Source organism: Melozone crissalis, unplaced genomic scaffold (assembly GCF_028551555.1).
Source record: "Melozone crissalis strain CALT ecotype California unplaced genomic scaffold, PUWL_Pcris_2 ptg000013l_1, whole genome shotgun sequence".
Classification (NCBI taxonomy): domain Eukaryota; kingdom Metazoa; phylum Chordata; class Aves; order Passeriformes; family Passerellidae; genus Melozone; species Melozone crissalis.
In genome coordinates this window covers 5,104,010-5,131,979 of record NW_026535791.1, presented here as the reverse complement: position 1 = coordinate 5,131,979, position 27,970 = coordinate 5,104,010, and the positions used below count along the sequence as shown (strand labels likewise).

The 27,970-nt window shown below is 37.9% G+C and overlaps 1 protein-coding gene across 1 annotated transcript; it reads left to right on the top strand.

Moving 5' to 3' along the window:
• Positions 1 to 21: 21 nt before the first annotated feature.
• Positions 22 to 27,064, top strand: MTMR6 (myotubularin related protein 6). Its single transcript, XM_054271605.1, has 14 exons — positions 22 to 93; positions 4,065 to 4,181; positions 6,068 to 6,230; positions 7,138 to 7,295; positions 8,000 to 8,128; positions 9,193 to 9,327; positions 10,451 to 10,583; positions 15,164 to 15,273; positions 16,328 to 16,453; positions 17,661 to 17,710; positions 18,507 to 18,707; positions 19,236 to 19,370; positions 19,449 to 19,575; positions 21,352 to 27,064. The coding sequence occupies exons 1-14, from the start codon at positions 70 to 72 to the stop codon at positions 21,610 to 21,612; spliced, it is 1,869 nt and encodes a 622-aa protein (XP_054127580.1). The 5' UTR covers positions 22 to 69; the 3' UTR covers positions 21,613 to 27,064.
• The last annotated feature ends 906 nt before the right edge of the window (positions 27,065 to 27,970 follow it).

Here is a 27,970-nt window from a genome sequence, read left to right as displayed (position 1 = left end):
AGCCGGAGCGGCCGCCGGCCCGGCTCTGTGGCGGCGGCGAGCAGGAGGCGGCCGCGGCCGAGCACCGCCATGGAGCACATCCGCACCACCAAGGTACTGCTGGTGCTGCGGCTCGGGAGCGGGGGTAACTGTGCGGTCGGGAGGGCCCGCCCAGCCCGGCGCAGCCGCTGCGGGCGAGGGCGTTGTTTTCGCTGCCTCCTGCTGTTCTGTAGCCAGTGCCGCCCCGCGCGGGGCTCTGGAGCGGCCCGCGCCGCTGGAAGGGTCGGAGGGCTCTGGGCGTGCTGCTCAGTGTGGCCCCGTGTCCGTAATAAGGGGAAGACGCTAAGAATCCCGGTGTGGGGGTTTTGTGGTGGAGTGGGGAGCAGGATAAGCGAGCTGGGAGGGGATTGCGTTTGTTTTGTGTGTTCTGTATATGCTTCCGTGCAGCTTTTTCTAGTTTTGGAGGCAAATCTGTTGTGAAAACAACCGATTTGTTTTCTCCTTTTTGAATATTCCAGTGTGTGCTAAATACGCAGGACATCATTGCCTGTGTAATGTGTTAGGCTATTAAAAATACGTCAGCTAAGCTGTAGCTGACATTTTGGACTTCTGTGACTTTTATTTCCTATTATTAGTGCGTTAGCCTTATTTGTATATTGAAGATGCAAAAGGAAGGTCTCTCTTGTTGTGGCTAATTTTTTAGTGAGTTTTTAAGTCACAGTTTCTATAGAATTAAATTTCTAACAGTGCTTTTCTCACCTTGCTCATCATCCCTGACTGCAGAGGTTGCTGAAAAGACTCCCCCTGTCTGTAGGCTCCTGGGAATTGTGATTAATTCCTGAACCTGGCAGTCTGACTTTAAAGTTGATTTATAGATATCTTTAGAAGAGGAGCGTTCATAGTTCCTGTCCCAGTACTAGATTCACAACCAATAATTACATAAAGGAAAGGGCTTTTGAATTCCTTGAGTAATAACTTATATAACTTTTATATAACTGTGTATAGCTGCTTTTATTTTTCATATACATGTGTATATGTGAAACAGAAAGAAGGTCTTTGATGAAACTACCGTTAGTGACACTTTATTAGTCTGAAATTAGATGCACTTTATTAGTGCATCATGCTGACAGATTTGAGATAAAGTTTCTTTATCAGCTGTTTATTTACAAACATGAAAGTCCTTGTTTGGAAATTTAATATTGTATTGTTACAGTCAGTAGCTGATTCAAAATTGAAAGCTAGACTAAAGCCAACAAATGATCAGAGTATCTGTTTAAGTTTCAGACCTGAAATTGACACTAGAAAGGCTGCAGGTTGCTGATTTCTTTGTGTCTGCAGCTGATTGTATCTCTGCATTGTGTTTTTGGGGCACTGCTGGGGAAAAAATACTTCATGTAACAATAGAAGTGAAGAGAGAAATGAGCCCTGAACACAATTTGTAAGATACAAAACTTACTACTTGAAGCGATTATTTTTATAAATATAAAATAAATAAATTTTTAAATATAAAATAAATAATTTTTATATTATATTTTTATAAATATAATATAAAAAAACTATGCATTCTAAAAAAACCAGTAAGAAATAGAGTGATATTTTTTCTTATGGTAAGAAATAGAGTGATATTTCTTTTGTTACAGCTGTGTTGCTCGCTTAGCTTTTTGCAAGCTGTTGGTTTATCGAATATCCAGATAGATTCAAATGTGTATTGGCAAAGCATTAGAGGTATAGGAAGCAAGAAAAGTAAAATACAACCTGCACTGTGGGTCTTGAAGATTCACTTTGTGTGTAGGTTCAAGTTGGATCTCGTGCCAGCTGTTCTGAGACATCCCTGCTTTTTCTAATCTGACAGCATTCCTGTTTTTTCAGTTAAGTCATAGTGAAATAAACTTGAAACAAGAGTGCAGTCTTGCACAGATTAACTGCTGTGCAGGGCAGCTGTTATCCCCAGGAGAAGGTGATGGAATAGGTTTTGTGTCTCCTCCAATTTCAGTTTGCTGGGAATGTTGAAATTAAAATTTCTTTACAACTGTCCACACAGGTATCTGAAATTGAGTGTAGCTTTTTGGGAAATTAAACTGTCCAACAGATTTTATGTTCAATAAGGAAGTGAGGTCAAATTTAAAATCACTTCTGACAGTTTTATGTTTAAGTAGCAACAAATGATCAAATTCAGTTTATTAAATGTGGTGGTGAAGTAAAGAATATGTGTTTTTTCAATGAATCTTCATAGTATCCTTTAGGATATTTTAGAGCAAATTGTGGTAGAAAAGTCTGAAAATTGTTCAGTCAAACCTGTTTGCATATTTGAAGTCAAATGTGTATTAGTGAAAATACTGCTGGATTTCTTTCTCCTGGATATGGAAAGTTTTGCTTAGTTTGGCTGCTAAATCAAATCAAACAGCAAAAGGAAAAAGTGTATCATAAGCTGAGCACGCATTTAATCTGGTTTGAGGCAAGTTTAAATGAATGTGTCATCTGTGGAGGCTGAATCTAACCCAGTTGTTTTTAAGAAAAGTTTATCTGTGACTTGGCTTTCAGAATTCTTGTAGACTTTAGCTAGGTAAGTGGAAGTTGGAGCACTAATGCCTGTCCTCATCTGATGTAGAAATGCAGCTTTGAGGAGAGCTGCCTCATTGCATGGAGGAGAAGGAAAGCTCACATGCCAGGATTTTGTGGGTGGTGTTGCTGGAGCAAAGCTGGGGCAGTTTCTGTGCACTTCTCGATTTGCTGGGGAGTGCAGCGCCAGGTACTGGAGCAATTATTGCTGCAGACCTGCCCAGTATGGATTCTGTGCTTTGGCTGTGGTGTATTCACTTATGCTGCTCTAAACCTGAGGACTTGGTGGCTTCAGCAGGATGTATTTTGATGTACCGATGCATCTAGTTTCCAATTTTTTTGCTTTCTAAACTGAAATCTGGAATATTATCATAGTGCTGACTTCTAGTAAATATTTGTATTTCCTTCATTCTGTTTTGTATTCACTGTTGTTTTTTCAACTTTTGAAAGCAAAATTAGGCCTTTCTAGATCATAAATACCTAAATTTTTTTTCTGTTTTGTATGTGCTTTTACATATACTTATACTGTAAATACATCAGTACATAAGAGTTAAAAATGGCTTAACATCAGCACAGTAGATGTGGGTTCTCCTTGTCGCCTCCTCTGGGTGCTGGTCTTGCTGGTGTGGAAGTTTTTGGAGTTGTGCCATGCATTTAATGGTAGCACAGAGCTTTAACTTGGCATTAATGAGCCAGTGCTGCCAAGAAAGAGAGGAATGTGTGGAGATAAGCCATTTGCCACACTCCTTTCCTGTTCCTGCATGCAAAGAATCGAGTAATGCTGGCTTCAAATAGAGCACTCTGTGGAGCCCAGAGTTAAGAGGGGCAGATAAAATACAGGCTATCTAGAAATAGTTATTATTTTGAAATATTTTCCATAGGATTGAGATAACAGTGTTGATAGAATGCCAGAAGGAGTTGTTGGCCCTTGTGAGGCTCAAGCGTGAATTATCTGCTTCAAATGCCAGCACAGTCCTTGAATTTCTAGGAGCTTTTTTTTGTAATTATTAGTAGAATGCTTACATTTCATTAAGAATGCATTTTGACTAAAAGGCAAGGTTATAATAATACTGATTTTTGAAGTTGGGGAATTTATAAAAGACAGTACGTAGCTAAAATGGAAGTCAGGTTTATGGCATTGAGTGTGCAGACAGCTAATAAAGCATGTTGCTGAGATCAGCTGTTAATTCAGTGCTGGCATCTCAGTACCAGGAAACTGTTAGTGTGTGTTTGCTGTGTTTTGGGGAAGCAGCCTAAAAGCTTAGTAATTATTAATTCTTATTTTAGAAAAAACTGAAACAAAAAATAGCTCAATGCTTTTTATTGAAACAGGATATTTGAACTGGTTGGTCTCAAAGCCTGTGGGCACTCTAGTTTGGCCTGAATAGCCTTGTGTGTGCTGCCTTATGTTTCCTACCATTTTCAAAATTATTGCACCAACTGACAAAACCTTTGCTAAGTTGTAATTTAAATTCTGCAGAAATTCAAGCTTAACTTTTATTCCTCCCTCCCCTTTTTTGTTACAGGTAGAGCAGGTGAAATTACTGGATAGGTTCAGCACGAGCAATAAGTCACTGACGGGCACTCTGTACCTTACAGCAACTCATCTGTTATTCATAGACTCAAGCCAGAGAGAGACCTGGGTAAGGATAATGAATGCTTGTGGCTCCAAGGCATGGGTCCTCCAGATACATTTTTTCTCCCTGATCTAAGGTTGAATTTGTTTACTAAAATGTTCTCAGCTGTTCTTTCTACTCTCCTCCTTCGTGGTATCATAATAAGTTAATAATTCACAGGCTATGCTCTTGTGTGACGCTGCTGCAGTTGAAATCAGGTCATGTTGAAAGTTTTGACTTTTCCTCGGGCTGCTGTAATTTCTTCTGTAGCTTTCACTTGTATTTCTGAATGCATGTGTGGTGGTTTTCTTTAAATAACTGACTTGCACCATGATTCTGAGGCGGGAGTGGGAGACTGATACATAGGTTAAGCATCAGGTTTAAAATTTCAGAGTTAACTTACCTTGTAATTAGATTCTGTCTAGGTTAAATGAGATAGCAAAAATGCTAACATCTCAGGTTTGGGCAATATTGAAGATTACATGCACTTTTTTAGAGCAGTAAGCAGCTGTTTCTTCACAAGTATTCATCTCTGAAATAAAGAGTTTCAGATGGGGCAGCAGCTTCTTGTTGACCAGTACCAATGTTGTCCAATCAAAACTGGCTAGTGCAGTGTTTCCCATTAGTTTTTGTGCTTACTGCCCTGGTGGCACACATATGAACATCAAGCTGTGGCTCCCATTGGGTCCAGCCACCTGACTTGAGTAAGTGCCTTAAGTCTTTCATCCTCCAGGATGAAATAGCATCTCCCTAGCTATTGTTAATTTTTTTTTCTGTAGGTGTATTTTCCTTGATTACCCTTAATCCTGTATCCTGGGTATCTAAGTGCCTCATGGTGCTTTCAAGAAAATTCATATTTCTATTATTTGTTCTTAGATACAAGGTACACCTTTGTACAAACCAAACTGTTACCCTTTCATACAAAATGGGGTTTTGGAGACAGCATGATTCAGAAGCATTACTTGCTTGTGTCTCCCTATGCACTGCATTAAGAGGTTTCATTATGGGGAAATTGAACCATACTCCAAGTACTGCATTTCTGATGATAATGCAAGTATCAGGTATAATTATCATAATGCTTTCAAGATAGTCTCTTTGGAAATGCATATTTGGCAGCACCGTTTTCAGATGCCAGTCAAATTCTGATCAATGTTTAAGAGGATTTGATTGCTTCAGTGAGGTAATTGAAATTCTGTCAAGAACATCTTGTTCAGTTGAGGTTATGTATCTGTGCCTTTCTTCCCAGAGTTGAACAGCTGTTCCTTTCTATGTATTTACCTAAATATTGTGTAGATTTGCCACACATAATAAATCTGTGGAGGGCTTCTGCATGTCCATTGCTGTGACAGTGCTGTTAAAGTGGTCATAAACATTTAGCTGAGAAACTGTCATGTTTATCTAATACAGTAGGTAATATAAGAGATGTTTTTCTTGTCTTTGTTCTATCTGTACCTGTTAAATACTGGAATTTTGAAATCTTCAGTACATTGAATTATTTTCCCTTACTTCCTTTATTTTGTTTGAAAATTCTGAAGTATGTTTCTGTAGATCCTTAAAAAATATAGATATCCTGTCTGGACATTGCCTAATAAGATATAAGCCTATTAGTTAACAAAGTTAAAAGGAAATTGAACAACTACAGTGGAGTTTTACATCTCAGTTTTGCACTTAGAGGGACACTTCAAAATGACAGAGGAGAGTAACAAAAGTTTTATACATTTAATATGCTGATCAAAATGGTATTCTTGGATTTCTGCTTGTAAATGTATTTCTTTTTATAACTGGCTGACAAAATTAGTCAAAATCCATATTCAGCATTGTTTAGTGTGCTGTCTTGCATCTGCTGATCTAAGTAGTATGCTATTCTTATTTTTCCTCAGCATGCTTATTCTGTGAATTTTTGTATGTCACAGATACTTCATCATCACATTGCTGCGGTGGAAAAACTTCCTTTGACTACTTCTGGCTGCCCCCTTGTCATCCAGTGCAAGAACTTCAGGATAGTTCACTTTGTTGTACCCAGAGAGAGAGATTGTCATGACATTTATAATTCTTTGCTTCAGCTCTCAAGAACAGGTAAACCTTGTAGCTGTAAAAGACTTTGCAGTATATGAATGGATAACAAGCTGGGGTGTGTGTATGGAAACCAATTATCTTTTATTTATTTTTTTTAAACACACATTATATAAAGTCTCTTGTGGGTTTGGTAATAAATAGAATTTTTGATTAAAAATTAATCTGCATAAAAATTCAGAAGCTGCATTGTCTGGCTTTTGTATGTCAGTGATACTCCTTAACAGAATGAGAGATTCCTATGTGTTTTTTGCATTTCTAGTGGTGTTCCAGAAATTGTGAATATAAATGTGTATAGTCTCTCTTAATTGTGTGTTCCATCAATTAAAAACCCACTGAGCAAATCAATTTTTACTAATTTCATGCAGTTTCAAAAATAAAGCTGAAATTTGATGTTAGAATAACATTACCAGTTCAGCTTTACAAGAGACTTCTGTCAGTAGAGTCTTTTGCATTTTCTGCCTTGTGTTTAGAACAGTGCAAAATGTCATCTGTCATAAGTAAATAGCCTACTAGGAAAAACAAAGTTTTTGAAAGCTTTTATTTTTTAAGGGAAACTTTAAAACTTCATTTTTTTAACGTCAGTAGATGTAAATTTTAGTTCTTGCCTCCCAAAACAGTTTGTTCTTTCAGGTCCTGTGAAGTCTTTTAATAATTCTGCCTTTTGCCTTAAGTTTGTCAGTCTTCATTTTGTGACCCTTATGGCTTATGGTCTGTTCTGAAATAGGTCAAGCACACTCAGAAAAACTTTCATAACCTACTTCTGACTAGGTATCTGTAATTATCAGTTAACTGTAGGATAGTTGCAGAATAGATATTTCAGACACGTCAAGTATCTATTGTTTAGTCTTGCTTCTGTGAATCTTGAAGCCTGAGGCTTTCTCTCCATTACATATTCTTTACCTTTTAGCAAAATATGAAGACCTGTATGCCTTTTCTTATAATCCTAAACAAAATGAATCTGAGCAAGTCAAAGGTTGGCAGCTTATTGACCTAGCAGAAGAATATAAGAGAATGGGAGTGCCAAATGATTACTGGCAGTTGTCTGATGCAAATCGTGATTACAAGGTAAGTGTTGTAATGGAAGCATGTTCTGCTCTGCGTCTGTTTCTGGTGAGGCCTACAGAAAACACCTTACTGCCAAATCACTTGGCTTGCTATATAAGCAAGAACTTGCAGGTAGAGAGAGTTAACTCCTTAATCAGTGTGCAATCTCTCAACTTCCTGATTGAAGGTTTTCCCAAGGCCTCATTGAGAGAGCGTGTGTGTATGGATGCGTGGGTTCTTTGGGATTGTTTTGAGAGATGCTTACCTGTTGGAAGCTCAGCCCCACTGATTCTGGTGCTCTGCAGCTCTGTGATGTCTCTCTCAACTGAGCAGGATTCTACTTCAGCATTTTGCTGTGCTGGTTGTGGTGGTGTGGCTGATTCTGAGATTAGGTTTCATCTTACTTTGTAGTCTGGAAGCCTTAAAAATGAGGGAAATAATTTCAGTATTTTATTTGAAACACATTCTACTGCAGAGTTGCATTCTTTAGAGTGAATGCTGGTATGGTGATGCTTGGATGTGTAACTTGGATACCAGTTTGTACTACTTTCATCCATGGCTTGTCTCCTTTGAGTTGTTTACATTTGCATAAAGAAACATGGTAGTGTTTATCTTTTGTGTCTTAATTCACCTTACATCTTTCTTTCAAATTGAATACAATATAAAATTAGGTTAGGCTTTGTGTCTTCCCTATAAAATCCTTTCTGTGTGTCTGTGTCTTTCAGATTTGTGAAACCTATCCTAGAGAACTTTATGTTCCCAGAACTGCAAGCAAGCCCATAATTGTTGGTAGCTCCAAGTTCAGAAGCAAAGGAAGATTCCCAGTGTTGTCGTATTATCATAAAAACAAAGAGGTATAGTGTGACTTCCTTTTGCTGTAAAAGTGCTGAAAAGTATTTCTCAACACTTGACAGTAGTTCAAGGGTTGGTGAGGAGGTTCAAGTACAGTGACTTGTATGGCAAGGGTGTGACTCAGGATAACCCTGAATACAGCTGACAGGAGTGGTGCCTAACAGGATGTGGAGTAAGCCTAGCCAGTTTAAAATAAATCCTTAAGTAATCTGTTGACTCTACTGAAGTTTTCAGACACTAACATTAAGGTAACTGAGGATAGCTTTCTCTTAAGGAATCTGTCTTCCTTGATGTATCTTCCTTGATACATCAGAAGTAAAATAAGTTAGGTCAAAATGGTAGGGAAAAAACCCTAAACAGATAAACCAACAAAGTAAAAACATTGCTTCTTCAAGGAGTTATTTGCAAGGTAAAAAAACTCTACAGGGTAGGAAATAAGATTTTGCAGTGGGTGGTGGAAAGCAGCATGTACCTGTCTCAGCTGTGGAAGGACCCTACTGTCACCTTGCTGAGTTAAAGAATTTTTCCATGAATATGAAGTTACTAGATGGATTTGAACATAATTATATCATTATTTGCATATTGGAAGATGTACCTGATACCTTCTGAAATACAACATATCGTTGAAATGATATTACAAAAATTACATTAGATGATAACAAATTGCACTTGCAATAATAAAATCATGTCTGCTTTAGTAAAACCACACATAATTCATTCTGTATTAAGGGAGTAGCTTGCTTTCCTAAAGTATCATTTTCCCAGTCTGTACTTTTGTGAGTTTTTATGTCAGTTATGTAAACTGATACCTTGCCCATGAAGATAAACCTGAAAAACTGTTTTGATGAATATTTAAATTTAAGTTGTAGCTACTGTGTTTCAGGGTTTCCAAGGAATGTACTTTTTAAGCACCTGAACTTTATTCAGGAACACCTGAACTTTATTCAGTTTGCTGGTGCTCTCTGCTGAATGAAACTATTTATTTCAGTGTCTTTTGAGATTTTGCTAAGCATTTCAAGTACACATATTAAAGTGATGCTGACTTGTTCTTTGTTGTTTCTGGCAGGCTGCAATTTGCAGATGCAGTCAACCTCTCTCAGGTTTCAGTGCCAGGTGCCTGGAAGATGAGCACATGTTGCAAGCCATCAGTAAAGCAAATCCTTCAAATCGCTACATGTACGTCATGGACACCAGGCCCAAGGTACATACTTCTGGTGCTGCAGACAAGCCTCTCCTCCTGAATGTTAGAGTGTAGGGATACAATGTAATTTTGAAAATTTTGGAGCCAAGTAGGAGTCCATCTTGAGCAAAAATGTTGTAAAAATGAGGTTACGCTTCTCTGTTCTGGTGTTTCAATTACTTGCTTTCTTAAAGAAGGTTTGAGGTTCAGCTGGACAGTTGAATCTGTCCCAGTAGTCAGTTAGAATTCTCTGAATATGCTGCTACTCTTTGAGAGGGGCATTTAAAAATATGCTTAAATCATAGTTAAGAAGTGAACAGTTGAGTGGGATCCAGATAATTTTGATCGTTTGAAATGAAATTCAGGAAATGGTGAGCTGTGATGTGGTTTCTTTTGGAATGGGAGAGTACTATGTTCTGTGTAAATGATCTATACAAGCTGTCTCAAAAGTGAGGAAGTGGAGGAAATTCTGTTTTGGCATTTTGAGGTCATCATAGAATGGCTTGAGTTAGAAGAAGTCTTAAACATCATCTCCAACCTCTGATGAGGTTGTTCAGAGCTCTGTCCAATCTGGCTTTGAACACTTCCAGGATCCACAACTTCTCTGGGCAGTATTTTCCAGTGCCTCACCATCATACTTCATCACTGTCTAATTAAGCTGAATTCTTTTATTTTATTAAGTTATGTTATTACCTGTTACAATGTATGGCTGATTACCACTCTTTAGACTCATCTTCATTTCTATTAGTTTTAATTTCACTCAATACAGGAGCTGAAAATGTCTGGGTCTTACTCTTTCCTTTGTATGTGAGATGTTTGTAGTGTCTTTACTCAGAAATATTTGGACACAAAAAAGGCTTATTAGTTAGGAATCTGGAGAGGAGAATGGGAATTACTAAATGCATTATTCAGATATGTCAGCTCTAAATATAGACTATTTTTTAAAAATATCTATATACTGTCCTTTTCTTATACTTCAGCTCTTTCAAGCTGATTTGTCACAAACTGTATTAGAATCTGCTTATACTATGGGCTCTTGTGTTTTTTTCCCAATGTGTTCAATTGCAATTGCTTGACTTTTGCTTCTTAATTTGATTTTTTATTCCAATAATGTTTTTCCGTATTTTTATTTTCCTCTTTTTAGCTTAATGCAATGGCTAACAGAGCTGCTGGGAAGGGCTATGAGAATGAAGACAACTACTCAAATATTAGGTTCCAGTTTGTTGGCATTGAAAATATTCATGTAATGAGATCTAGCTTGCAGAAACTCTTGGAAGGTATGTTTTAACTGTACTAAAATAGTGTATTTGAACACAGGGTGTTTTTCTGAAGTCTTTAATAATAGGCTACACAAACTGCACTGGCATTTCTATGGTTTATTCCAGCTCTGTCTTTAGTACCAGTTTGATGTGCTTTGTGGTAATGAATTACCTTAAACGTCAACCTTCAAACTGTAAACCCAACTGAATGGAGTTATTGAATGGTAAATATGTCTTCAGTGAGTTTGTTAGTATGTCAGTGAGCGACTCCTGAGTTTTCCAAGTGTGTGCCTGTAGCTACATTTTCATTTACAGAATATCAGTTCTTCTCCAAGGGGCGCTTTGTTCCACAGAATTCACAGTGAGCACATGGTCTGTACAAAACTTGAGCTCTTTGACTTGGTGAGCCCCTTGTGTGCTTGTAGGTGTTTGTAGAGAAGGGGGCAGGGGGAAAGGTGAGCCCCTGCCTCCTGGTGGAGAAAATGGAGAGGCAGAACTGTGTTCATAATTCTGTTAATATTTTTTAGGTAGACAGCTGAGAGAAAATTTAAGACATTTTGTGGATTCTGAGATTAGAATACAGTGGCAGAAGTGAGGCTTCCACACCTGACACACAATACATGTGTAAGTGCTTGGCTTCTGGAATTATGCAAGTATTTCCAGAGACACAGAAAGTTTACACTTGTATGGAAGCCTGTTTTGATGAAGACATGCTGTTACATTGATCAAGAAATCCTACAGACTAGTGGTGTAATCTTTATTTTCATTGATCCTGTATGTGCTGCTAACCTGTTCTTCAGGCACTGTGCATGGAGTCCTGTTGAGCTTTGATAATATGGATCTTCCTGATTATTCCTGCATGTGTTTTTCTTAAAGAAAAGAAGAGAAGCATGATCCTGAGCTTGAGCTTTTAGATTTTTTTTAGATTTTTCGTAATCCCCCTTTCTCTTACTAATACATTCAATTCTAGGAAACTAGCTAATAAAACTTGATTGTTTTGATTTTTTAAGAAGCCTGCTCCTGTGTAATAATGTCTGATGCAGAAGTGTGTGCATCACACAGTTAAGTTTCACAGACTTGATATTCCTTCCTTTTGAGTTGGCATCCCACCGGCAATACTTACTAAATAGTATTGTAACTGTAACTTTATTTAAGTATATGGAATATGTTTTAGTTTTTCCTTGTGTGAAGAATTGGTTTGTTTAAACACTGTTGAACAAAATAATGAGTCATCTCTATTGTTTGTTTTCCACATAAGTTTTTTTTGGTAAATGAATACTGTTGTTTTACCTCTGTTCAGTCTGTATGTTTTCATTCAGAGTTTTGCTGAATGCCACTTTAGAAGTAGGAGAACCTTCAGGGGTAGAAAGGACCCCTAAAATTTAGGGATGTCTGCAGTAATTTACTCTTCAGCCCCTTGTAGAAATGTGCTGTCAGTGGGATGATCAGGAATAAAATGCCATGAAAATGGTTCACAAGTTAAAATGAGGAAAATGCCATTTATCTTCTGTGTACTCACTTTCCCTGAATGTGCTGGACTGAATGTTCTCAAATGAGAGCGTGATACCAATGACGCTGTTTGTAACTGGGACTGCCCTCAGTTGTTTGGGCTTTTTATAACAAACAACTGTTACTCGTTGTTTGGTGTGTGTCCTGCTCCTTGGCTCTGCGTCTGTCTGCCTGATTTCTTTCAGAATCTGCAAATTCCACTGGCAAGCCAAACGTGAGACAAAATCCTTCCCAACATCCTTTTGTAATGGGACTACATCATGGAGTATGCTAGTGGGGTTTACAGTGTAGTAACAGCTGAATTTTGGATTCAGCTATTAATTAAATATCTTGCATGCAGTGGTTCAAAACTTTTCTAAAATAGAGTCATCACGTTCACACTGAAGAAAACTATCGATGAGCAGACTACAACACTCATGGGAGAAACTTGACATAGACTGAGTTTGTAGCTGTAACACTAAATACAAAGTTCAGTTTTTATATATTTAAATTAAATGTTACATAACAGAAAGGCTTGAACTCTGATAAGCAAAAAGGTTTTGGGTATGTCAAGAAGGGAGCATTTCCTCAGAAAATGTTTGGGGAAAAGGCTCAATAGATGTTGCAATCTGTTACATATATTTTGATGGTGGAAGTGTGTAAACTGGGTTTTGTGAGTTATGTAGAGTTTTCTGTATAGGGCAAGGGATTATCTAGGTTTTTTTATTTGTTAAAAAAAGCCTGCCTGCAACCTGCTGTGCTTCACTCTGCAGGTCTAGTCACCTCCTGAACTGCTGGCTGAGGATTTGCTAGTAGTGTGAATAATGACAGTCAAGCAAGGGAACATTGAGGTTTTGGGGCTCATGTGCATGTAGGGCTTGTGTTTTTTATGGTGGGATCCATATAGGCAGAACTATCTTGAGTCCTATTTATTGTGAAGTAGCTGAGTTATCTGACTGGTACTATAAATGGTACCATAAATCATCTTTCACCTTTTAAAAGACCATAAGGAACTAGAAAATAACTTTTTTTTCAGCATATAAGACTTGGACCAGTACCAATGCATTTGATTTAATCACCAACTAGTATAAAAATGCCTGTGTTAATTCACAGAAATGGAATCTAACTCTTGGGGCTCAACATATGTGTTCCGATCTCTGCCTTTGTTTATAAAAATATAGAAATCTAGCTAGGGAATTACTAGTTGTGAAATATTTCTGCCAAGCTGAAAATTCTGATCAAAACCAGGTTTTGACAGCAGTATCTGGGTGAAAACAAACTGAGGGCTGGAAGCCTGTTTATCTTGTAGCTGGAAAGCTTGTGCTGTAAATCTTAAGTTACAGAATGTGTAGGTGTGCTGCCATACCTCTAGACATGGCTTTGTCTGTCCAGTCCCTTCTCTACAGAGGTTTTAATTTCCTGATACTTGACTATTTTCAGTTTCTTTCCGTTACCACAGAGTGGTGGATGTGTTTGTGTACTGTTGTGACTGATCAAGTGTATGGAACCACTGGTATAGAGAATGACTTGGTCCTTTCAACTAGCTCACATTCTCATCTATATCTATTCTCTCCATGTGCCAGATCTTTTGGAAGCAGAACTCTTGCCTAATGGTGCCCTTCAAAGACAGGGGAAAGCTAGCTTGCTTTTACTTCTTTTATTGATATTACAGACTAACCTTTAAAAGTAGGTCTTCTCTCCTGGGGTTTCTTGATGTTCTATTACCTCATTGTGCTGTGGTTTGCTAGTTAGTTTTATGGATGATGAGGATCTGTGGTTTTTAGAAAAGGTGCTGCAATACTTAATTTGGAAGCCTGTCATTCTTTTAGTATTCAGCAGCACCTGGCACTATGAATCTTCCTGAGCAGTGGGGAGTGTGCCAAAACTTGTTTGACTGAGAGCTGAGAAACATCTAGTGCAGATACAAGAAAGCTCTTGGAGACAGTGATTTGAGTTCATAACCTTCCTTACATTAAGGGACTTGATTGAATATGAAGCTGCATCACATAATTATTTGGTGAATTTTGTTCTCTGCTTTTGCTGCTGACTCACTTCCTTCCATGGCCAGAGATAAAGATGATTTTGCAGCTGTTGTATTCCTACTGCTCATTTTCATCTACAGAACCTTTTTATTTTAATTTACGGCCCAATGCTCTAGAATCATTAAATCATTTAGGTTGAAAAAAAGTTTTAAGATCATCAAGTCTAGCTGTTAAGTGTAGTGGAAAGTAGGCTTCTACTGTAGAAGAGGCAGGTATTTGTGTAGCTAGGAGCCTTGGGTGTCTTAGAATTACACATAGCTGAAGTTATGTTTGCAGAGTTTTTTAATTCCAGAAGTTTGTAATGTTTGAATATTAAGGTAATTGTGTGAGTTATTACTCAAAATTGTACAAGAAGCAGGCTATCTGTCTTACATGTGAATTGGTTCTATGTGAGAATCTTCCAGTCTACCTCTGCATCTCTTGCTGCTACACTGCAAAGCATCTTTCCTTTAATTTGAGTTCTTCCTTGCTCTCTGAATTGACATTATTGTTACAGGATCCAAGTATGTTAGGTAAGAATAGTAGAGATCAGTCAGGAATGCAGTGTGTCAAGTGTGAAGGTCGACACAATTTCCGTGGATTTCATTCGGCCCTGTGTTCTTGTACTGCACTTAGTTTACTCTCCTGTGCAGGGTGGAGGTGACGAATCTCTGGCAGCGTGACTCCTCTGAACTGTGTCTATTGTCTGATGCAGCTCCTTCCCTACTACTGGTAGTAATTAAGTATTTCCAATGAGCCTTTGGCATTTGCATTGCCTTCTCTGGTGACAAGACTAAGGCTTCCTGGTGGGAATAACCTTGTATTTACTTGGAATGTTATTTTGTCAAAAAACCACAAAGATCTTACTCTTGCAGCTCATGGTTATATAGTTCTACAGAGTTGAATTCTGACTGGAGAACATTTCGTAGTACTCCTCCCTTAACCATTTGATTAGAAATCTTTCAGGAAACCACCATTCAACTTAGAACATAGGGGATTAGATACAACATGCAATTATTCTTCTTTCTCCATTGCAGGGTGTGGGTAGCTACAACTGTTTAAGGCTTTTTAACTCTTGGTTTCTTTCAGTCAGTGGCACAAGAGGTTTGTCTGTCAATGACTTTTTGTCTGGTCTGGAGAGTTCTGGATGGCTGCGTCACATCAAAGCTGTGTTGGATGCTGCTGTCTTCCTAGCCAAGGTAACTTGCATGCTGCTTCTTTCTTTGGTGGGATGTTGACTTCCTACCAGAAAAATTATGCTTAATATTATGTAATGTGTAAAATTCTGCAGCTGACCTTTTTGGAGATAGGTGCTTAGTATATATACCAGTACATCTAATATGCTGGTTAAAGTATTACATGTTTTTTTATGATTGGAGATGTTAAACATTCCAGCCAATGTTCTGGGATTTTTTGAATGCTGTTGGCTCATCTTGTTGGGAGACAAAGGGATTCTTATGCTTCCTGGTTCTCTAGATATTTTTGAAAAGTGTAACCAGTTTGGTGGTGGATGGAACAAAGTATTATTTAGTGTACTCTGAAAAGTGGAACTGGGGCAGTAATTGTAGAGCAGCCAAGGTGGCTATGCTGACTTCATTTGGCAAGGAAATAGGATTCTGTGAATAATTCAGAGGAACAATTGCCTTTGCCAAGCACTTAGGAAGCCAAGCACTTGATCTGATGGTAGTGGGTAAAGAAAAAACCTAGATCTTTGTTTTTGCTAGGTGAAATAACAAGCAGTTATCTCAGTTAAAAGTGGGTGATTGTCCTAATGATGACCCTCAAAAATGTCTGAGCCAACAGGAGCTGAAGCTAATGAACATTTCCTAGGCCTTTAATTTTATGTAGCATAATGATGAACGAGTGGTATCTTTAATGATGAGTTAATGTTGTTTGGGGTTTTTTTAATCTGTACTCACTAATGTATAATCTAATTATTGTTCGGTTTTCTTGTAAATTTAGTTTTATAAGGGGGAGAGAGAGAACTGGGAACGCCTGTAGAGGTTAGTTTATACAGAAGTGGTACTGGAATTTCTTTTCTTTTCGAGGAGGTTTCTATACTTCTATGGAGACAAGTTCATACTTTCTGATACTATTAAATCTTTTCCTCATAGTAAACATTTTTCTAGCTTTGTTAAATAAGATGACCTATGGTATAAGTTGGAAATAAATATAGATCTTTAAAATTTATTTACTAGTTTTTGACTTCTGTCTAGAAGAGAACATTGGTTAAGAAACAACTGTGTTTTGCAGGCAATAGCAGTTGAGAGTGCAAGTGTATTGGTACACTGTTCAGATGGTTGGGATAGGACTTCCCAAGTTTGTTCTCTTGGAGCTCTCTTGCTAGATTCCTATTACAGAACAATCAAAGGATTCATGGTAAGTAGACCATTGCAATGTTGAGTTGTTCCTTGGTAAAGAAAGGCTGTAAAATGTTTGAGTGTGAAAGGGAGCAAACGTACTGATTTTTTTTTTTTTTAGTTTAAAATGTAAAGTGAGAGTTGCAGTATATTGACAAATACTTCATACAGGTATGCTTTGCTACTTGAAAAAAAATCTTTAAAATCTGAAAAATCAAAATACAAATAGCAAATTGATTTAGTCACCCTGCAGAAGTGTTGCAATGGTTGCCTTCTGCATCCCAGCAAGTCCCTTATCTATGACATAGAAGGATTCCAAAGTGCTTATGTGAGGTGGTGCACATACTGAATTACAGCAGCTCTGTGCTGCTATAAAACAACGTTTTTTTCTGTCTCCAAAACAACATTTTTAAAATCTGAAAATGATCATTCCCACAGTGATAGAGACTTACATATGTCTAAGCAATCTAAATTTCTTCATCTTTTTATATTGAGAGAAGAATTTCATTACAATTATTCCAAATTTTAGACTAGGAAAATCAACAGTGTTCTGCAATGACAAGGCAGGGTGTTATGGGAACTCCTCAAGGATAAAACTAGTTCAATGTATTGTTTAGATCTAACTGCCACAAATATTACAAGCACTGAAGGTGAAGTTGAGGAAGAATTAGAAGAGGATTAATTTGTTGTCAATAGTGATAATCTTTAGGGAAGTAATTTAATCTTTTTGGGTTTTGATTAATCCTTGCTTTCAGTTAAATTTCTGTGGCAGTCCTTTGTTCATTTTGGTGCTTCATAGTGTGACCAAAGTGATAAAAGAAGATAGTGTTGATATGAGCAAACTTACTGTTATAAATGTTAGAATATATTATGTGGTTTTATGTAAATTATGATAGCAGGCATGCAGTACTAACATTTTTCTTACTCTTTGCCATAGAAGGTTAATAATCTACTAGTGAAGTCATGCAACATTTTTTCTTAAAATTATCAGTTACCTGATTAGCAAGTTGCTTAACTTTTTATTAGTTTTTTACAAATGTACTTTGAGAATCTTGTGAAAAACTTCCAAGAAAATCAAGAAGTTACAAAGTGATAAATAGTTGTTTCTATTGTAACTTATTCGACTCGGATTTAAAGTACAATATATTGATAACCTGTGGGGTTAGTACTGTAGGTGTAAGATTGAGCAATATTTTACATGAGATTTTGGTTTTTTTACCCTCTAGGTCTTGATAGAGAAAGACTGGATCTCCTTTGGGCACAAGTTCTCTGACAGGTAGTTCACTCCTCTGATAAAGTGTATAACAGCAAACTGAGCTAAGTATTCTTAAACAAAAGGCAGCTTGCAAATGTTGCATTTCTAGCCACACTGCACCAGTTCAGCAATGAGTAAGCTGTTTTCAGTACACAAGGCACTTCTCCTGCTGCCTTCAGTGTATTTCAGTTTATACCTATTGGATAATTGATTTATATTGCAAATGTAAATTTTTAGTGCTACTGGTGCTTGCTTGCAGAAGTTGATGACTGCAGCAAGGTCTGCACGAATGTATAGACAGTGCAAAACCAATCTAAAGCTATGTCCCAGCTATTTAGGCAATATGAAACACATAGTTTTGGTATCTTTAAAGATAAGTTTGCATTTATGTTTACTTTGATGGTGAAGTCACACCTACCTTTAGAAGTCCTGTGTGTTAAGAGTTCTGTTTTTTCCCTTGCTCTGCCTGTCATCAGCTATGACAATAGCCTTGCTGCTATTTACTGCTTATTAATTTGCTTTAGCTGGTAGACTCGGTATGTTGACTGTGACAGTATTAGACACAAAGGAACTTAACTGTCTTATGTTGCTATTTTGTACTTAATATAGATGTGTGATTACTTATAAGTCAGAAAAACAGGTCAAATATAGACTTATTTCTATTCAAAAATTGCCCCAGTTCTTGAAGTTAGGTGCTCAATTTCCAAATCAAAGCTAGCATCAAATCAAGGTGCTGTCATTTAAAAACAATTGCAGCTAAGACTTTCTTGATTTCTAACTTAAACCAGTTTCAGTCTGTTTGTGGAATCTTTTTCAGATGTTGTCAGCTGGATGGTGATCCGAAAGAGATCTCGCCGGTGTTCACCCAGTTTTTAGAAAGCGTGTGGAATCTGACCGAGCAGTTTCCACAAGCCTTTGAGTTCAATGAAGCTTTCCTCCTTCAAATCCATGAACATGTCCATTCATGCCAGTTTGGTAACTTCCTTGGAAACTGTCAGAAAGAACGAGAAGAGCTAAAGTAAGCAGGCACATTGTAATGTGTCTTTTGTTTGTTCTGGCAGACTAAGATCTTCTGTGAATCTTCTTCATTTTAGACTCTGAGTAGAGGAAGGATTGGTAGTACTGAAACCTATGTTGAACTGCTTCAGGGAAGATGGGTGAAGACAGCCTTTCTAATTCTGGTAGAAAATCACATAATCTTTTTCATAGGGAAAGTTAAGGTTTTCCTTCTCATCTGTTTTTGGGGTTTTTTCCCCTCTAATAGTAGGTAACCTGAATTTAGGAGATATCATGTAATTTCCTCTCCCAACTCTTTTTAGCTAACCTTACAATTCTTGCCTGTTCAAGACTACTCATTTAGAAGTATTAGTAGGATATCTTCAATGCATTTAGCTGGCAAGCTTCTGTGAAGTTTTTATCAGTTCCTCTTGCATTGTATTTTAAAAGCATTTGTTTCAAGTAGGCAAAACTTGCACATCATAAGCAGTTACCTTCTGCTTGTTTGCTTGCAGTCAGTGTGTTGACCTCTAACTTTTTTTGTTTTAAGACTAAAAGAGAAGACCTATTCCTTGTGGCCATTCCTGTTGGCTGAACAGAAGAAATACCAGAATCCTCTGTATAATCCGGACTTTTCTCCAGAACTAACGCTTTTGGAGCCTAATACAGTATCATTCAATTTTAAGTAAGTTTAAATAAGATACATTATCTTTTCTTCAGCTCTGTCTTACCTTGCAAACCTGAAAGTGTGTGTTTTGTGCAGGTTTTGGAGAAATATGTATCATCAATTTGATCGAAGTATGCATCCCAGGCAGTCTGTGTTCAACCTTATCATGAATACAAGTGAGCAAAATAAACAGCTGGAGGAAGACATTAAAGAACTGGAAGCTGTAAGTATTACAAAATAAGTGTGTGCCCTTGTGACCTGTTCTTCAGATTATAGTTGTTGCAGTGCTGCTGGTTTTCACCTGAATGTCACTGCTGTGTGGCCTAGCACTTACTCTGTGGGATGGTGACTTGGACTTTCACTGCTTGTTTCTATGATGAGTGCTCTGAGGCACTATTTATTCTGCTTTATTAATGAGCTCTGTGATGTAAAAGTGCTACTATCAAAGCCTTACTGAAGGCAAGTTTCACAGAAGCTCAGCTTGCATTAAACTATTTTGGATAACAAGGTATCCATGTAGCTACAGCTGTGTTGCTAAAGTAAGGAGACTGAAAATGTTTTATTTCTATTATAGCTACTAAAATGGAAGCAGTAAGTATTGTTCTTCTTTTAACTTCATAGGCAGGTGCATGCTGTTGTAAGTCATCATAATTATGGGTCATGTACATTGTAATGGTTTTATGAAGACAGGGCTTAATCCAGAGATCAGATGTCTATAATTGACTTTTAGGTGGTGCAGTAAACAGCCAGAAAAGGTTGATTGATACTTCTGTTACAGTCAGTTAAGGTGCTGAAACTTCAGAATAATGCTTTTTAAGGAATGCAGAAGTCTTCTGATAATCAGTTTTAATGTTTGTGTGTGGACAGAAATGGTAACACAACTCCTGTATATTATGTGGTATGGGAGAGGGAGGAAAAGTACAGCTTTTCTAGGAGGAAAGATTTTATTAGACTGATTCTACTGTAAAGTAATGAATGCAGGTCACTTAATCTAATACTGTTTCAAATCTTAATTTTATATTTAAAAAAATTTATACAATTGAAGCAGCAAGGTGAAGAAAACTCAAAAAACAATCTAAATAATAAGCAAGAGGAAAGTAAAGTCTCAGCTCTGAATTTTCTAGAACCTCATTCCATGATATTAACTTCACCTGAGCCTACATTTGTCACTTGAGAGATCATGAGATATAGTTGTTTGAAATCCTGATGTCAACTTTGCTACTGCTGTTTCCATCTATGAAAAGTTGATGCCAAGAGACACCAGTCTCCTGGATTTAGTCTCGGTTCTAATGAAATACAAACAGATCAACAAACAAATCTTAACTAGTTCACTTAACTAGTGTAACCTCCCAGTTACTGGGTGATTGAGTTTGAATTAAAAACAAAAATGAAGTAAGCAAACAACCCAAACCATGTAACTGAAAAATCCCTTCTTCCTAATCTTTCCTCTCCTCTTGCTCATGCTGGCAGGACACATCCTTTTCTCCTTTCCTGTGTTTTAGTTGACATTTTTTAGAGTATTCATGCATTTGAACAAACTGTATTGGCATTTTTTAGATCTAAAGGAAAAAGGCTTTTAGAAGGTTTTTAGGAAAGATAGAAGGGCTTTAGCTATCAAGATGCTTTTTCACTGAGATCCTCATGGTCTTTAAGAGATTGCAAGATCCCTGCTTGCTACAGTGCCGAGGTCTGTCTTCCTCTGCTTCTACTCCAGAAAGTATTTCCATCCTGATAGCAACCAAACCAGGGGGGCAAGCCTGGAATAACCTCTCCTTCTCTGGGGATATTAGTAGGCATTCTTTGTCTTCTGCCCTTCTGCAATTTTAAGCCAGCAGTGCTTGTAGCATGAGCAGTAAACTGTGGGGAAGAAGCTGGGGTCTGTAAGAGTTCGGCAGACACCGAGTTGGCCAGCAAAAGAAGGGGATGCATTTCCTTTAAAAGCTCAGTATCATCAGTAAAGAGTCATGCCCGCTGTTGGTAACTGTTCATTGTATTTCAGAAAATAAAGCAGAGAAACGGGCGGTCAGATGTGGTCCTTGTGAAGGAGCAGGAGCAGACGGCTCCTCCTGCCCCCGTGGCACTGAAATCCCCTCCGTGCTTCCAGAAGGAGCAGCCGCCGGTGCCGGTGAACGACGGCGTGCGAACCATAGAGGGCAGCAACACCGCAGACAATCGCTACAGCGAACTCGTGTCCGAGTTCTCCAAAGCCGAGCCTGCCGTTGTCAGCTTGGAGTACGGAGTGGCCAGGATGACCTGCTAATTGACATCTGGCACTGTGTTCTTCTAGACTGATTAAATGGAGAGATGGGCCACTTTCAGGATGGGTCTGTGCTGCATGACCAAAGCACGATTTGTATATCAGCAAGTTTTGTTAATGTAGACTAGAACAGCATGCTAGTTGTCAGGTGTTTGCTGTTCTTTTAAGGGGGGGAAAAAGGATGTAGTTGTCTTTTTGAAAGACATAAGGGGCATTTGGTAAGTAGTGACTGAAAATCAAGGAATGTTATGTCTTTGGACTTAGGTCAGTTTGCACTAAATTGATTTAAATAGTAATATTACTTTATTCAGTATAGGAAACCACAGATGGTCTTTCACAAATTGATTTTATTTGGGCAAAAAAACTTGAACTTTGTATTTTAGGAACTGAGGCTATGTGTATATATCTCATATGAATACGTATTCCCTTGCTTAGTGTCACCCAGTTCTAACTTTCAGTGTATTAAGTGCCATGGAATAGTATGACATATTTCAAATCATAAATAGTTGGCCTTAAAACTGTCAGATCAATAATTTTGTCCTTTACTACTGCAGTCTACCTGGCTCTGTTTACATTGTATTTGCTCAAATTTTTATATCCTTAAAACAGGACTGAATACAAAGAATGAAGCATGCCTAAGCTGGCACAGCCTTTCAGCAAATAGCTATATGAATGTTAACTGATCACTTGAGACTGTGTTTTTTCTTCCATTTGCTCTGTTGTTTAAAATACAATAGATTAACCTGATTTTCCTCTCTGGCAGCTCAGTAGATTGAACATCATTAAAGCTGCAAGTTGTCTGACTTTAGGTGTTTTGATTTGTGGCAAGGTATTTAGGTGTAAAATAAGATATGCCACATAAGAGAACAAAACTAGCCAATAACTGAATAATCAGGTTTGTTCAGATTGTTTACAGATTGTGTGCTGTGCAGTTGTTCAAGGTACAAGAATGCAAGCAAAACTTTTGGAAAAAGTTGTTCCCAAGTTAAAAAAAGTCACATGTCTGAAGATAATGAGAAACCGAGTGCTTCCTAAATGTTTTATTAGAAGAAAACTGTGGTTATTCGTGAAAACCCTTCTCATCTTGTAAAAACTTGGCCAACCTGTGCATATTTAAAGTAATTTTAGTATCTGGAGATTTTTATGTATTTGGAGAGAGGACAAAAACGTACTTCTAGCAGGATGCAGTAGAGATCATGGAACATGAGAACAAAGGGGGAAATTGACAGTTTGTGTGCTTAACTATGTAACTGTAACCTTCTGGTAAGGGAGAAGGTTTTCTGAAATTTGTCTTATGATAGATTTTCTGAGCAGGTAAGAGAATTAGGAAGAAAAATATTGGTGCCCAGTTCTTAAATAGAGGTATGAATTATAAGTTTGAGTATTAAGATTCCTAATTATGTTAGATTAATGCTACTAATAATTTACATCTTGATTTAAATAATTTTTGGTTTCAAAGGAAAATAATTTCATTCTCATCCTAATCCCTGAAGTGTGTTTTGTCACAATTACTGGTGTGCACAGTTTGACATAATTTGGCAGCATTTCCCTCTGCACCATATTGGATCCAGGACTCTTAGCAAGGCCAGTATAGGTCAAGATCAAGGTGCACTTGTGGAGCTGTCTGGGAGAAACCAGCTGTGACTCTTGTATTTGGCTAATAATTCACCCATTTCACTAATTGAATTTTGAAACATAAGCATTTTTATTTTCAAAGATATAAGCATGGTGTCACATTTAAAATATATTATCCACTTACTTAAATACATTTAGAATGTCTCCACTACAGGTTTTGATAGTTTCTTGTTTGCACAAGTGGTGCCTTACAGGGTTGCAGCAAGAGAGGGTTTTGTGCCTTGTTATTTATTGTCTCCCCTTCTCCCTTCACCTTCTGTATTAAATTTGTTCTGTGGTTTTCCTTTGTAAAAACATGTTGTATATTAAGCTTGTATTATATCACAGTAGTGAAACAAACTTATTGCTGACAATATAGGTAAGTGTTACCAAGTACCAAGTGTACTTGTTTTAATATTTAGCTGCTCTGGTGTGCCATGTACACTCTTCCTATTTATTGTTTATAGTTTATAGACTCAAAAGATTATATTAAGCTTTTTTGCAAATATTGTTGTATGTTGTTTTTACTTTAACAACCATCGGAGTGCCCCTGTATACAAGGGTTTTGGAGAGAAGATCTGTTGCCTTTCAGTACTGTTACTTGGAGTTTGTTTCAGTCTTCAGGTCCTTTTTATTGGCAAAATTCACTTCTTAGGGAAAGGAACTAGAATGTGTTTTTATTTTAAATCACGGTAGGCATGTTAAGTCACCTTTAAAATGCCATAAAACTGCTCAGGCACTGAGCTTGTTTCTTGATCAAAAAATACAATACTTCCTGATCTGGAGTAAATATTTTACTTCAGTTAATATGTAAATAGAGTTTTATAAGGCTGTTTTGTAGAGCAACCACTTTGTAAGGTTCAGGTAGCCCTGCCAGCTCAACCCCCAGGGTCACCAGAGAGGAAGGTTCCTGCAGAGAGGCATCTGTCTCTTCTCATTTGCTGTTAGACCCAAGCCAAAACTACCTAAAGCACATGGGACCTGTGGTGCAGGGAATAGAGGGTAGTCAAGTGAGCTCCCACAGAGAGCTTGGCAGGATGGCCAAGACCCAGCACAGTGGGGCTGTTCTGTGTCCTTCAAGAAGGATTAAAAAAAAAATCAAGTAAGTTGACTATAAAATTGTGACAGAAGCCTAGGAACAAGAAAGAATTTGAATTCTAATTTCAGTGGATGAGCTTTTTCTTCATCATGAATATGCTACTCCAAGACCAGTTACATACTGAAAGGCACCTCATACAGATCAAAATAATGTGCAGAACTCTCTCTTTCAGGCTGTGACATTAGTTTGTGGTCAGTATGCTCACCAGCTGATTGGGAATATAATGTCCCAGACAGAAAGTTGGTGCATTTGATTCTGCTCCATAGGTTGCAAGACTTTGGCATCAGTCAGTTCTGTTTGTCTTAAGGAAGTCTCCTTTGGTGAAGTTTTTGGGTTTCTATATTCCGTGCTTTGCTTGATCTTTTTTCTTTTAATGAACCAAGCTGATAGTCTCACCTGAGAAAACTGATTTCACTTTTGTACTCCAGGCAATTTAAAATATTTATTTCATTACTACCAAAAGAGTTTGGCTTATTTTTTGGGAGGCTTGCTAGTGTCATAAGGTATTCTTCAATACAATTTTAAATATCCAACTGTTCTGTTTTGTAGGGCGACTGCCAAATCGACAGACTAAGAAATTAATTAGGCAACACTGAACTGAGCCTGTGCATTTTCTACACATGTCCAATTACTAGTGACCTAAATCTAGGGCAGAAGCCTGAAGTCTGGAGAGTCCTTTTAGAGAACTGGAACAGCAGTCCTTCCATAAAACCACACAGCCCTGTGTGGAACAAATGCCCTGATAGAATGGCTTTGCAGAGGGAAAGCTAGCACAAATCAATCTGTGGCAGTTTTATGTAAACTCAGGTAAGCACAGTGGAGAATGCTTTGCTGGGAAAGGTGATGTGTTCTTCCTCTCTAGTTGCTGTTTTCCTGAGGCCTTATAATAACATAACACATCAGCAAATCTGAGACAACTTGCTCCTCCCATTCTGGTAACCCAAGCACAAAACTGGCTGTACAGCTGGGCTGAAGTGGGGCTGGGGTAGCTTGGCTTAACTACTGTCCTCTTAAGGAAGTGATATAAATAATATAAGGAAACTCAATGTTAAAATAGCACAGGGCACATGCTGTCGACATCTGTTCTTTAGAGTGCTGCCCTGCTCTGGAGCAAGTGTGACTGGCATAAGGGCCTCTCGTAAGCATGATTGCTTTCTAGTTAAAGATAATCTGATTTCAAACTAGATCATCCCCCCAGTGGTATTTTTAGATCTTTAGGTCAGAACCTAAAGGTTGCTCTTAAAACTCCTGTTTATTTGCTAATAGTTTTAAACCTGTGGCTGATCATAGGCTAAGTGTACTGGTTGTGAAACCTATATTAACCTTTAGGATTAAATCTTTAGATTGAAGTCTGCTTGGACTTGCTTTCACCATTTATGCCACACTTTCCTCCTAGTGTTGCTTATTGTGGTGCTTGACATCAGTCAGATGTAATGGGCTTCTTAATGCTCTGGATGTTTCAATAACCTGAGAGACTGTGGCTTTCTTCCACTGCTCTGAAGGCTCACATCAGCCTCAGTGGGCAGTGTGAGTGAACTCATGCTTGATCTAGCTAGCTTGACCTGCCTCCATGTTAAATAACACTGAAAATCAGCACAGCATCATCACTCAGTGGTGCAGCTTCTGTACGCACAATAGGCTTAAGGAAAGGGATGTAGCTGGGGACCCGTGTCACAGCATGTAGCAAGGAACAGGACACTGCAGGGCTATGACTCATAAAGTAGAAGCAGTAAAGCTGTTCTGATGTCCAGCAGCAACTCAGGGACTTGAGGTGGAAGGTTAGAGGCATACTGCTTCTGAGATTGCTTTCCAGGTCCCAGAGAATTTAGTGACCTAGTCTGTGAATCACCTCTTTCTGAGCAGTTCTGTACTGGCATCGAGGAGCAGAAAATGTATATGGAACTGTGCTTCTTAATCTACTGGCTTCATGTAATGATGTCCTGATGGTGACGTTGAAATTGGAGCACAATATCTTGTTTATTCTTGTTAGTATTTTAACTCTTGAGGTCAGTTGCATACTGTTTATAACTAAGTGGGATTATAGTTTTGGCACACACAGTTTTCGATGTTAATGACGAGCATGTACACATCTTGTGCTTTGTATCTCTGCATATATTTCTGCTGAGTGCTTTTCTGCAAGCAGGCAGCCTTGGTGAAGTCCCATAATGCTGCTCCACCAAGCATCCTCATTACCTAGCACTACAGATTGCTTTCCTTGCTCTGTCTTATTATTGCTCTTCAGCCTTACAGTTTATCTTTACAGCTGTCTGTTGACAATGTTCCTTGACAAGCATCTTTCCATTGAAGGAAATGGGTTCAGCATTTTTCTGTCTCTCAGGGATTTTTACCCCTGAACTAGTGAACTTGAAAAATAGTGCTTACTCTCCCCTTTGGGGCTTCTGAGTGCCTGTTGACTTCCACAGTTGTTTTGGTTACACATTTTAAATTCAGATGTGGCTATTTTAAATAAAGAAATTAAAAACTTAGTAAAATAATAGATGTGACAAAGAGAAAGAGAATTTTTCATTGTAAAATATCTGGAAAGACTGGCTGTTTCACTAACATTTATTGCTCTATGTAATGCTTTCTGTAAAAGTCATTTATCTGTGTGCTGGGATCATGCTTGATGTATATTCCTGAAGAAACTTTAGCAAATGGAATTTTGTAACAAGTATTTTATTTGTATGTGTTTTCAAAATCCATAAGGCTTAAAATAAAGTGATCTTAATATTGCCAATCTAACTGGACATTAAATATTTACAATAGCATATATAAGCATTTATAATAACTGTGTGTAAGCATTAAAATTTTAATTTTATGGATTAATCATACCTGATACAGAGTACAGAAATGAATTGACCTATTTATTAGGTTCTTGAATGCTTCTGTAGCTTTTAGATACTGGAGGTGGCTCACCTTTGTGTTACTGACTCTTGATTGCTGCCCTGTTAATTACGGGCACTTCTCTGATCTTAATTTAGGACTTAACTGTCAGGAGAGTGCTGTCTTTACTTATTGTTACTATTACTGCATACTGGGTTATCCAGGTAAGTGTTTTCAACAGCTACAGTAAATTTGGTTAGGAAATTAGAGTGATTTTCTGAAAATGCCAGCTTCTCTTCTCAATGACTTTTCCATTAATTCTTAACAGTTTTCTTTAATTCTTAATTCTGCGTCTTCTTAGGGTCTCTACAGCTGTATTCCTCGCGTAGTAAAGATAGTACCGTGACAAAAATGATTCCTAAAGCTCTCCTTAAGTAGTACTTGCTGCAGAGTGCTCAGGCTTCTTCCTACAGCTCATATTTACTTAAGCCACATCCAGCTTCATTGTGATCTGTGCTGAAAACATGTTTTTGTGCATAGTACGAGTGGCAACTCATGCACTGGAGCATAGGAGTGTGCATTTTCTAGCCAATGTGATCTATTACAGAATGGGACCCTCCTGCTGTAGGTAAATGCAACTAGGAGGGCTCTTCTCAATCTGTTTTATTCAGTGGCTTCCTTTCAGGTAAGGCAGGCTGGGTGGTCGGAATACACTGTGGGAGAATCTGCCTAGTACCATTAGGGGAAAATGCCAAAACTCCTGCATAAGTCAGAGCAGGACGATTTAAGCATATGCCACAACAATGACAACATCTGCCAGCTGGT

Excerpts from the sequence above, each read along its gene's own strand:
- MTMR6 (XM_054271605.1), top strand. The coding sequence starts at position 70 with ATGGAGCACATCCGCACCACCAAG. Across the intron at positions 19,371-19,448 it reads ACAGTATCATTCAATTTTAA|GTTTTGGAGAAATATGTATC; the intron begins GTAAGTTTAAAT and ends TGTTTTGTGCAG. Across the intron at positions 19,576-21,351 it reads ACATTAAAGAACTGGAAGCT|AAAATAAAGCAGAGAAACGG; the intron begins GTAAGTATTACA and ends ATTGTATTTCAG.